Genomic DNA, 12246 nt, shown 5'->3' with positions numbered 1-12246 from the left:
CAAGTGTTCTGTTGGGTGTCATGGACCCAGGTACTTAGCCAGCACCTTCTGTTTCCAGGGTCCACTTAACAGGAAGCTGAAATAGAGACTGGAACTAGTACTTTAACCCAGGTACTCCTATATGGATGTGCGCATCCAAAGTGATATCTTAACTACTGTGCCAAACACCCACCCTCACTCCATTTAATATAAGGGACATGAGCATTCTTGGTTTTGATATGGTAAAGGGGCACATCCTGGAACCAGTCACCTATGGATACTGAGGGATGACTGCTGTTGTTATTTTAAATATTTTTAAAGAAAGATTTATTTTGTTTATTCGAAATAAAGAGTTACACAGAGAGCGAGAGACAGAGAGAGAGAGAAAAAAAAAAAAAGAAAGAAAATCTTTCATCCTCTGTTTCACTCACCAAATGCTACAATAACCAGGGCTGGACCAGGATCCTGGAACTCTATCTGGGTCTCCCAGGTGGGTTCAGGGGCCCAAGGACCTGGGCCATCTTCCACTGCTTTCTCAGATATATTAGCAAGGAGCTGGATCAGAAGTGGAGCAGCTGAGACTCAAACTGGTGCTTATACGGAATGCCAGCCTTGCAGCTGGTGGCTTAATCCACTGTGCCATGCCAGCTCCAATTTTTTCATCTGAATGAAATCCCTCTTGATTTCATATTACTTGTAGTAAGTGAATCTTCCCTTTTTCTTCTGTCTTTTACAGCAAAATTTCTCTGCCTATTTTTCATTATGCAATGTCTTCAACTTTTCTCCTCCCATTCTTAGTTTTAGAGATCACCAATGTCAAGGTCATCAATGATAAAATTTTCAGCCCTCATCTCACTTCTAATAACAACCTATGACACAAGTTGATCATTTTCTTTATTTTATTTGGCTTCTAAGACAGCACATTCTCCTTATTTCCCTCCAACCTCTTTGCCTGTTTTTACTTTTCAACTTTGTGTTGATTATTTTTCACCTGCTATCTTAACTTTGGAGTATCCAGGGCATATCCTTAATTTTCTTTTCTCTCTTTCCTCCCATTAAATTCACTCCTTAGTTTTATCACATCCTGTGTCATTTAATACCATCTTTATGCTGAAGTCTTCTAACTCCTGTATGCATCAATGTAATTGACAGCTCTGTATAAATGTCTGAAGGTGTCTCAAAATCTCCAAAACTGAACTTCTGATCTCTCGCTCCAACATGATTCTTCATAGTTTTCCCTTTCTCAGTTAATGGCAATCCTGTTCTTCATGTTACTCAAGCCCCAAGCCTTTGAATCATCCTTGGCATTTCTCTGACTCATACCCTGCATCCATCTCATCAGTGGATCCTTTCAGCTCTATCTTTAGAACACATCCTGAGACTCACATCTCTCCACCTTCTCTGCCGTTAGACATCATCATCTTATTGAGAGTATTGCAGTATCCTGTAATCAATCTTGCTCTGCCTAACCTTGCTATTTTCAGGATTTTCACAGTACCAACCAGAGGAATCCTGTTGAAATACAACTCATAGAGTAGCACGACTTTGCCCAAGGACTTCCTGTTTCACTCAACTGCTTTTGACTTCCAGTACAAGTCAGAGCGTTTACCATGGCCTGCAAGGCCCTTCTTCATCTGGGCTGCCTTCCCATTCCATTCTCGTAACTTTGTCTCTTACCATTGTTTCTCTTACCCTTTTCCAGGCACATGGGACTCCTTGGCTTTCCACTGATGGGCTAAACAAGCTCTTCATGTCCTAAGGTCTTTCACTAGCTGCTGCTTCTGCTCAGAGCATTTATTCCCTTGGAAATATGCATGTTGCACTTCTTCATTTCTTTCAACTCAGTGATGCCTTGGTGATCTCCTGTTAAAAATTGCAATAGTTCCAAGCCCCTCTTCAGTCATCTACAGTAGCCTTACTATTGTCCATAGCACTTGTGCACTTGTCATCATTTATGGTATATATTTTTCTCATTTACTTTTTTTTTTAAATTTTTCCCCCGACTTGACTAAAACTTCATGAGGTTATGAGTTTTTTTTTTTAGTTTTGTTTGCTGCTGTTATTGTTTGCATTTACAAAGCTATCTTTATAATATTAAGTATTTTATAAATTTTTGTTGAATGAATGTATGAATTATTTTGGACATTTCAGTATCATGATTCTTTGGTTACAGATAAGAAATAAAGCCTTTGTGGAGATTAATACTTAAACCCAGATCTATCTTGCCTCACAGCGCAGTCACAGTATACCTTAATTCATTCATCTGGGTACTATGTACATGAACTTTATTTTTTAAATGAAAATTTTATTTATTTATTTATTTGAGAGTGGGAGGGAGAGGGAGAGAGAGAGTGAGCGAGCGAGTGAGAGCAACCAATCCCCACCTGCCAGTTCATCCTCCAAATATCTGTGATGGCTGGCGCTAGGCCAGGCTGAAGCTGGGAGCTAGGCATTAAATGGATGGGAATTAACCACCTAGGCCATGACATGTTGTCTCCCAGCGTGCACATTTGCAAGAAGCTGGAATTGGGAGTTGAGTCACAACTTGGATCCAAGCACTCTTGTATGGGACATCAGCATGCCAAGCAGCATTTTAACTACTTGCTGTATGCCTGTCTCCATGAACTTTACATCAGGTTAACTGCATTATAACATAAAGGAACTCACCACTACTGTGTGTCTTATTTGTGCCCTTACCCTCAATTACTATCTTTGAGAAAACAGATCTGTAACATTGAGTTCATGTTGAAGGACTTTCTTGTAGATCCTGAGAACTTGTTAGAGAGTTAGAGACTTGTTGGAGACTCCTGACTACTTTCTCAAGTCAAGACATGTTTTGGAATAGTTTTGAGATACTCATATTTTTCATGTTATTACAACAGGAAGTCTATACTTTCTTCCCATGATGAAAAAATGTCTGTATTGTACATGGGTGTTGTGGCATAGCAGATGAAGCCACATTTGGGATGCCCCATATCAGAGTGCCGGTTAGGCTGGTAGTTACTCCACTTCTGATTCAGCTTTTTGCTAATGCATCCTTGGAGGCCGCAGATGATATCTCATGTGCTTGGGTCCCTGCCAGCCACATGGGAGACCTGCACTGAGTTCCTGGCTCCAGGTTCAGCCTACAAGGCCCTGCTTGTTGTGGGTATTTGAGGACTGAGCCAACAGATGAAGATGGATTTTTTTTTTCTCTTTCTCTCTCTCTCTGTTGGTCTGCCTTTCAAGTACATGGAAATAAATAAACATTAAAAAAAAAGGCCACATCTTCTGAACTTGAAGCAGCAAGGAATAAACAAGAACACTGCTGGTTTGGTTCAGGCAGGCCAGGAGTTCCAGGGATGTGGATTTTACTGGAGGCAGCTGGAATTTAAATTTGCTCTCTCCCACTGAATTTTTTTTAAAAAGATTTATTGATTTATTTATTTGAAAGTCAGAGTTACACAGAGAGAGAAGGAGAGGTGGGGGGAGGGGAGAGAGAGAGAGAAAGAGAGAGAGAGAGGGAGAGAGAGAAAGAGAGAGAGAGAGAGTCTTCCATCCACTGGTTCACTCCCTAGTTGGTCACAACTGTTGGAGCCACGCTGATCCGAAGCCAGGAGCCAGGAACTTCTTCTGGGTCTCCCACACAGGTGCAGGGGCCCAAGCACTTGGGCCATATTCAACTGATTTCCCAGGCCATAGCAAAGAGCTGGATTGGAACTGGAACAACTGGGACTCGAATTGGCACCCATATAGGATGCTGGCACTGCAGGCGGTGGCCATACCTGCTGAACTGTTCTTACTTCAATGGAATTATTGAGTTTCAAAAATTATCAAGCTATTTTTAGTCGAATAGGTATCTGATGATGAATAAAATTATAATTAATTTTAATTTTTTTTTTTTTTTGGCCAGGCAGAGTTAGTCAGTGAGAGAGAGAGAGAGAGAGAGAGAGAGACAGAGTTATAGGCAGTGAGAGAGAGAGAGAGAGACAGAGAGAAAGGTCTTCCTTCCGTTGGTTCACTCCCCAAATGGCCGCTACAGCTGGCGCACTGTGCCGATCCGAAGCCAGGAGCTGGGTGCTTCCTCCCGGTCTCCCATACGGGTGCAGGGACCCAAGCACTTGGGCCATCCTCCGCTGCCCTCCTGGGCTACAGCAGAGAGCTGGACTGAAGAGGAGCAACTGGGACAGAATCTGGCGCCCTAACCGGGACTAGAACCCAGGGTGCCGGCACCGCAGGCGGAGGATTAGCCAAGTGAGCCACAGTGCCGGCCCTAAAATTATCATTTCAGAAGTTAATCCTAGATTGGGATGAGTATGAATAATGCTTCAAGTTTTTGCAGCTGCCTTTGTAGTTGTGAACAGCAAGTTGTGTCTAGTCAGCATTTTCCAATATCTGCCTTATTTGTGGCTCAGATTCAGAGGGGATGATTGTGTTGAAAGTGAATTCTACATCCCAAGAAGAACTGCTCTTCTTGGATTGTGGAAATGAAATATAAACACCAGATCTATCCCAAAATGTTTGGTTAACAGGCCACACCATTTTTGAGTCTACCCAGGTCCCTGAAATTAGAACTTTTTATAAAATGCTGATATTAGCTGAAAGGTGGTGAAATTTCAAGTGAGAATTAAGTTGTATACCAAGACAGGACTATTTTGTGGTTAAAATGAAAGCCTAAGGTGTTTAGCAGCCTCCTCTATTTTTTTTTTTTTTTAATTAGCTTCTCATATCTTTAAGGCAAATTTATTTGAGAGGTAGAGGGAGAGATTGAGAGACAGACAAGCGAGATGACTTCTAGCTTAATTCCACTGTGGTCAGAAAATATATTCTTGCCTGTTGGTTCACTCCCCGAATGCCTTCAACAGCTGGGGCTGCACCAGGCCAGAGCTGGGACCCAAGAACTCAATCCAGGTCTCCCATATGGGTGACGGGGCCCCAGTTACTTGAGCCACACTGCTGTCTCCCTGAGTTCAGGAACCAGGACGTGGTACTCTGATATGGAATCTTGATTGGTAGGCCAAACATCTACGCTGGCTTCTATAGTTGAAGAGTCTCATAAAGATCCATCTTCTCTGATGTGGCACAGCTGAAACCCCTGCTTGGCTCTTCTAGCTCTCCGAAGTTATTTTCTGCTAGACGTTTTGAGGATCCTACAGGTAGAGGAGTCAGCTAAAGATCTGAGCAGTTTTCTCACAGATTTTGGGGGTGTTCCCATAGATACTTTTGTTTTAGGAAATTGAGTCCCTTAATTTCCAACCACTGGCAGCCCCAAGACTCGCTAGTCCATGACACCTCAGGCCAATATGACTGAGTTTGTCTGAATTCTGGCCGCACTGATATCCAGACTGGGAGAACCCTTGGGACAAGCCTCAGAGTCCTGTTCTTTCTCCGTGTTTCCCTTCTTTCAAGGGCAAAGTCCCCCTCAGTTTATGCCTGATTTCAGTCCTTTAAGGCTTCTAAGTAGTTGTTAAATTTTCTCCAAAGTTTGTAATCCTTCAGTGTGGGAGAGTTAGTTTGAAATAGGCAACTCTGTCATTACCTTCAGAACCTCAGTAGGTTGTGATATGTAATTTTTTCACTATCATTCAGTTCAGAATACTTCCTAATTGCCATGATAATTTCTTTGAGCCATCTGATATTGAGATACATGTTTTTAAAACTTGCCAGCATAAAGATTTTCTATTAATCTTTTTGTTATTGACTTCTCAGAAAATATATTCTGCATGATTTTCTTCTTTTAAAACTTGTTGACATGGAATTTAAAATGAATATGTGGTCAATTAATGTCCATGTTCTCTGTTTACTTGGAAAGGATTTGTACCATCAGCCACAATGTCCTGTGTGGGTCAGTTCTGTCCAGTGTTAGGTTTGTTAATCATGCCCCAATCTATGTTTTTTTTTTTTTTAACTCCCTTCCTCTTGTTTTGCCGCCCTTTTTCTGTCGATGACTAAGATTGATATGTTAAAAAGCTCCCACCAATGTTATGCATTTGCCTATTTCTCCTTTTATGCTAATTTCCTCACTTACTTGGAGCCCATTATTGGATGAGTTTAAGTTTTATTTTAAGGATTTATTTATTTACTTGAAAGGCAGAGTTACAGAGAGGCAGAGGCAGAGGCAGAGGCAGAGGCAGAGAGAAAGAGAGAGAGACAGAGAGATATGATGATCTGGTTCACTCCCCAAATGGCTGCAACGGGGCCATTCTGAAGATAGGAGCCAGGAGCTTCTTCTTGGTCTCCCACATGGGAGGAGGGACCCACAGACTTGGACCATCTTCTGCTGCTTTACTGGGCACACTAGCAGGGAGCTGGATTGGAAGTGGACCAGCCGGGACTCGAACCAGCACCTATATGGGACGCCAGCACTGCAGGCAGCGGCTTTGCCCTCTATGCCACAGCGCCAGCCCCAGGAATGAATTTACTTCTAGAATGAAGTCCTTAACCTGTTGAATTGAAATGGACACTATGAGAAACGGTGACTTGATCAGCATAGCCCTGACTGTTAATGAACAACTTAATACATTATCCCTCTTAGTATTTTTTTTGTCTGTTCTACTTAATACTACTGGTTTAATTCTGTAATTATCACACAGTTATTCGTAAGTGTTGAAAATTAACTGAAATGTGATCCCTGTTAAATATAAGAGTGGGAATAAGAGAGGGAAGAGATGTACAATTTGGGACATGCTCAAGCTGACTTGCCCCAAACGGTAGAGTTAGAAACATACCAGGGGATTCCAATTCAATCCCATCAAGGTGGCATGTACCAATGCCATCTCACTAGTCCCAGTGATCAATTTCAGTTCACAATTGATCATAATGAAAGGACTAAGAGTCAAAGGGATCACATAAACAAGATTAGTGCCTGCTAATTCTAACCGGTAGAGTAAATAAAGGGGAGAGTGATCCAACATGGGAAGCGAGATACACAGCAGACTCATAGAATGGCAGATGTCCTAAACAGCACTCTGGCCTCAGAATCAGCCCTTAAGGCATTCGGATCTGGCTGAAAAGCCCATGAGAGTATTTCAGGCATGGAAAGCCAAGACACTCTGGAAAAAAAAAAAGAAAAAAAAAAACACCCAAAAAAAACCTAAATGAAAGATCTCTATGAGTGAGATCCCAGTGGAAAGAACAGGTCTTCAAAGAAGGAGGTACCTTTCTCTGAAGGGAGGAGAAAACTTCCACTTTGACTATGACCTTGTCTAAATAAGATAAAAGTCGGAGAACTCAAAAGGCTTCCATAGCCTTGGAAACTCATGACTGGAGCATAGGGAGATTACTGATGCCATAAACAGGAGTGTCAATTTGTAAAGTCAACAACAGGAGTCACTGTGCACTTACTCCTCATGTAGGATCTCTGTCCTTAATGTGCTGTACATTGAGATTTAATGCTATAATGAGTACTCAAACAGTATTTTTCACTTTCTGTTTCTATGTGGGTGCAAACTGTTGAAATCTTTACTTAATGTATACTAAACTGATCTTCTGTATATAAAGAAAATTGAAAATGAATCGTGATATGAATGGAAGGGGAGAGAGAGTGGGAAAGGGGAGGGTTGCAGGTGGGAGGGAAGTCATCAGAGGGTGGGGGGAAGCCAATGTAGTCCATAAGCTGTACTTTGGAAATTTATATTCATTAAATAAAATTTAAAAAAAAAGAATGAAGTCCTTGTGAACAGAACCGTTGACCAGTTATGAATTTCCTTCTTTATATCTGGGAACTGCTTGAAGTTGGCTTTGTCTGCTGTCAATACAGTGACTTCACCTTTATTTGGGTTAGGTTTTTCCCCTTGTTTTTACTTAGCTTTTTTCTTTACTTTTATAGCTTATGTTTTAAGTGGTTGGAATTTGCTTTCTTTATTCCCAGTGTGACAGTCTTTCTTTTAATTGGAACATTTTGATTGCTTACAGTTTTAAAATCAACCATGATACTATTTATTACCTATTTCCATCACCTGTTCTATACTTCTCCTCCCTCTCATGATTTCGTTAATGAAATTTCAGATATATTGTGCATTACATTACTCTAGTTTGGCATTTCTTTATTTTTATTAGGAAAAGACAGAGTTTTTAATACCCCACTGTGTGAGCAAGGGATTGTTGGATTTGGAATTGGAATCGCAGTCACTGGTGCTACAGCCATTGCGGAAATCCAGTTTGCAGATTATATTTTCCCTGCCTTTGATCAGGTGAGTGCTCCAGTATTTTAATTATTATTTTTTACTTTATACTTTTTAATTTTTTTTACTTTTTAAAAATGTGTGGAATCTACATCCCTAGAACTCTCAGCCTGCCTGAACCAAACCAGCAGTGTTTTTGTTTATTTCTTGCTGCTCCAAGTTCACAAGATGTGGACTATTTTTTTAAATATTTATTTATTTATTTCTATCTACTTGAAAGGCAGAGCCAGAGAGAGAGAGAGAGAGAGAGAGAGAGAATGAGAATCTTCCATCTGTTGGCTCCCTCCCCAAATGCCCAGATAGGGAGCTCCCATCCGCTGGTGCATTCCCTCAAATGGACTGGACTGTGCTGAAGGACTAGATCCCAGTTCCAGCCCTCCTCATTAGTGGTAGGAACCCAGTCACTTGGGCCATCATTGCCACCTCGCAGCATCTGCACTGGCAGGGAGTTGGAGTCATTAGCTGTGCTCCAGTGTGGACACAGACATCTTAACCTGCGTCTTACCTCCTAGGCTGAACACCGTCCCCCAGTGCTTCATATCTTACTATGAACTAACATTGTGAAGAATGTTAAGTCCATGAGGTAGCTGTGTTGCCTCCACCCTCCCACCCCTTCCCATCTTACTAACATTTTATTACACTTGAGAGAGTGTAAGACAGTTATCATTTTGTATGGGCATAGATTTGAAGCTCTAACTGCATGGTTTAAGAAAATGAGTGGGGAGGAAGGGCTCGTTGTGATTTGTCCCTTTTCTCTTTCTTCCCCGCAGATTGTTAATGAAGCCGCCAAGTATCGCTATCGCTCTGGGGATCTTTTTAACTGTGGAAGCCTCACTATCCGCTCCCCGTGGGGATGTGTTGGTCATGGGGCTCTCTATCATTCTCAGAGTCCTGAAGCTTTTTTTGCCCATTGCCCAGGAATCAAGGTATCCTGATATATGTATTTCATCTGATCTCCATATGATGTTACCATTTTAATTGATTCCGTGCATATTAACTAATATGCTGATCTTGAGGGAAACAAAAAAGATTTTGGGAATTTGTATGAGCTTAATTGTGTTTAACAAAGAGAGGTTAGCATTTCTTAAAAGTAAGTTATCCAGTGCTGAGATGTATAGATTTCTTTCTTTCTTGCTTGCTTGCTTGCTTGCTTGCTTGCTTTCTTTCTCTCTCTCTCTCTCTCTTTCTTTCCCTCCCTTCCTTCCTTCCTTCCTTCCTTCCTTCCTTCCTTCCTTCCTTCCTTCCTTCCTTCCTTCCTTCCTTCCTTCCTGATTTATTTATTTGGAGAGAGAGAGAGAGAGAAAGAAAGAAAGAGAAAGAGAAAGGTAGGTCTTCTATCCACTGATTTACTACCCAAATGTTCACAACAGCCAAGTCTGGGCCAGGATGAAGCCAGGGGCCAGGAACTCTGTCTTGGTCTCCCCATGGGTGTCAGGGCCCAAGTACTTGGGCCATCATCCATTGTCTTCCCTGGTGCATTAGCAGGAGCTGAGCCAGAAGCTGGGACTCAAAGCAGCACTGTGATATTTGATGTCTGCAAGTGGCAGCTTAACCTATTGTGTCAAAACGCTGGTCCCTAGGATACCAGCCTTGAAGCTTGATGCTAGCTTTAATTAACTTTGTAGATGTCAAAGGATAAGACTGAGCACACTGATTTATTGTCTTCCTTTTTCAAAGCTGAATCTTTTTTCTAAAGGATTTTTCTCACTGATTCCAGGGTTATTTTAGTAAGTCTAGTTTAGACCATACCATATTTACCTCTAAATCAGAGGGCTAGACTTTTTACTTTAAGTCCAGCCCTTGCTTTTTGTTTACTTAGTTTATTACTTTCAGAATCAAAGAGAGAGAGAGAGAGAGAGAGAGAGAGAGAGAGAGTGAGTTATCTTTTATCTCCTAGTTCACTTCCCAAATGTCCACTCCTTCTGGGGCTGGACCAGACTGAAGCCAGGAAGCAAGAACCCAATCTGGGTCTGCCAAGTGGGTGGCAGGGACCCAAGTACTTGAACCACTGCCACTACAGCCCAGAGTGCATTAGCAGGAAGATGGAACTGGGGAGGAGCCTAGACTCCAACCCAGGGACTCTGATGTGGGATGCTGGCATACCAGGCTTAACTACTGCAAAAACGTTGAAAGAAGACTGTTCCCAAAATGTACTTTTTTCGTTCTACAGTAATGGATTTCTTTCTCAAGCAATTAATTTTGAAACATCTCCCTTTTACTGTCTGCCTTCCACAATAGCTAGGTTGTTTGATAATAAGTGGAATATTTTATTATTTAATTGTGTTTGTGTTATCATCTTTTCTATTCCAATATTTACTGTAAGAGCTTTCCAGGGAGTCACTGTAGAAACTAATAGATGGGCCAACCCAGAGATGTCTGTTTATTTTATGACAACATGAATTGGCTGTGAACATGTGTCTGTTTTATTATTTGATTTTTCTACCAGATGAAAATTATAAGAGTTTTCATAGTTGAGTAAGTTTGCGTATTCTTTAAATGTAAGCTAGAAGTGGTAGGGTGGGGCAGAAGCCGCTTTTGAGGCAACTGTTATTTTTCTGTTTGAGTTGAACCTAGATTCACTTTTAATGTTTACAACATTACTTTGTGTTTTGAAGAACAGATATTTTCTCTCAAGCCTCAAACCTTCTCCTCAAACTTTACCTTCTCTTTTTCCTCTCCTTCCCCCATTCTTTCTTTTTACCCACCCCAAATCAACATACACATGAAACACAAAAGGGTAAATATAAATACATGAAGAAAGCAGACAAAATAAAAAGCAGGAACGTCAGATGAAGTCAGTGTGTGGCACAACTGTTAATATGTGCAGAAGTCTTTTTATAGAAAATAGTGAGATCTGTGCTGCCATTTTATTTTTTAAACAAAAAATTCTTCAATAAAAATAACTTTGAAAGGCAAATGTGGTTAGTTTCACGAAATCTTATTTGGGTATTTTTGTGACATTTTACATTAAAATAAATAAGATTATTATAAAATTTATTTTAATGATAACTTCCTATGTAATACTTGTCTTTATACAATTATTTTACAATCACTAAAATTTAGACACAATTTTGTGATTTAGGGCAACATGGAATAGAATTAAGAGCTTGGACTTTGGTGTCCTGGTGTCACTGAGCTCTGTGAGAAACCCTGGTTTCTCAGGCAGTTGTGACCTTGGGTGAGCTATTTAATCTCCACTTAGACCTCAGTCTCTAAAATGAGTAATATCCCAATACCTCCCACATGGGGTTGCCATGAATAGGAGATTAATCCATGTGGACTAACTGGCCAACTTAACACCTGTGCTTTCTGCTGCCATTATCATCTTCCTTATCATCACCCTTGTTCTCAAGAAGGTTCTGTGGCTGTTTCCTGTCAACTGGGAGTAAGGAGGAGCCATACTTCTCTTTTTGCTCTGCTGTAACTGGAAATTATAGTACTTAGATTATAAAGTTCAGAGGACTACTTTTCCACTTATGAAATGCACTCCATGTGTTTTTCCTGGAAAAGAAGATTTTGGATGTTAAAATTGGAGCGGAAAGTTGCATACGCTTTGAAAGTAGTAGAAGAGGGTTAGCAGAAGATATTTTATTATTTATATGTAAATATGAGTATAGGTAGATGTTGACAATTTTGCTTTTTTTTGCTTTGATAAATGGTCTTTTGAGATTACTTTTATTTTTTTTATACTGGGTAAGCTTAGCTCTTTAAGAGAAGACCAATACCTTAGTTAATAGGAATTAAACAAAAGGAATATCTTTTTGAAGGCATGTAAATTTTATAATAAATGATAATTAGGCTAAAATAAATGCCAAATTCCTGTTTTTAATTGTAATTGATAATTTTTTTGTAATTGATTATTTAAATGTTAGTCTTTCTTATGTGAATTTAATAGGGTGCACTTTTACTAAAACTGGCTTTTAAAAAATTATTTTCACAGGTGGTTATACCCAGAAGCCCTTTCCAGGCCAAGGGACTTCTTTTGTCCTGCATAGAGGATAAAAATCCTTGCATATTTTTTGAACCTAAAATACTTTACAGGGCAGCAGGTAAATGTTTCCTTATTTTTATATTATGAATAGGTTTATGTACTTTATTTTCTATG

At 40.3% G+C, this 12246-nt stretch overlaps 1 protein-coding gene across 1 annotated transcript in view; it reads left to right on the top strand.

Moving 5' to 3' along the window:
- The window catches only part of BCKDHB (branched chain keto acid dehydrogenase E1 subunit beta), a 273092-nt gene that overhangs the window by 74371 nt on the left and 186475 nt on the right, over window positions 1-12246 (top strand). Inside the window, exons 4-6 of the mRNA XM_002714546.5 lie at window positions 8017-8150; window positions 8912-9067; window positions 12082-12190. Coding sequence (XP_002714592.1) covers window positions 8017-8150; window positions 8912-9067; window positions 12082-12190 — 399 coding nt within the window. The remainder of the gene's footprint in view (window positions 1-8016; window positions 8151-8911; window positions 9068-12081; window positions 12191-12246) is intronic.

Source organism: Oryctolagus cuniculus, chromosome 5 (genome assembly GCF_964237555.1).
Source record: "Oryctolagus cuniculus chromosome 5, mOryCun1.1, whole genome shotgun sequence".
In the NCBI taxonomy this organism is placed as follows: Eukaryota; Metazoa; Chordata; class Mammalia; order Lagomorpha; family Leporidae; genus Oryctolagus; species Oryctolagus cuniculus.
This window is presented reverse-complemented; position numbering and strand designations above follow the sequence as displayed.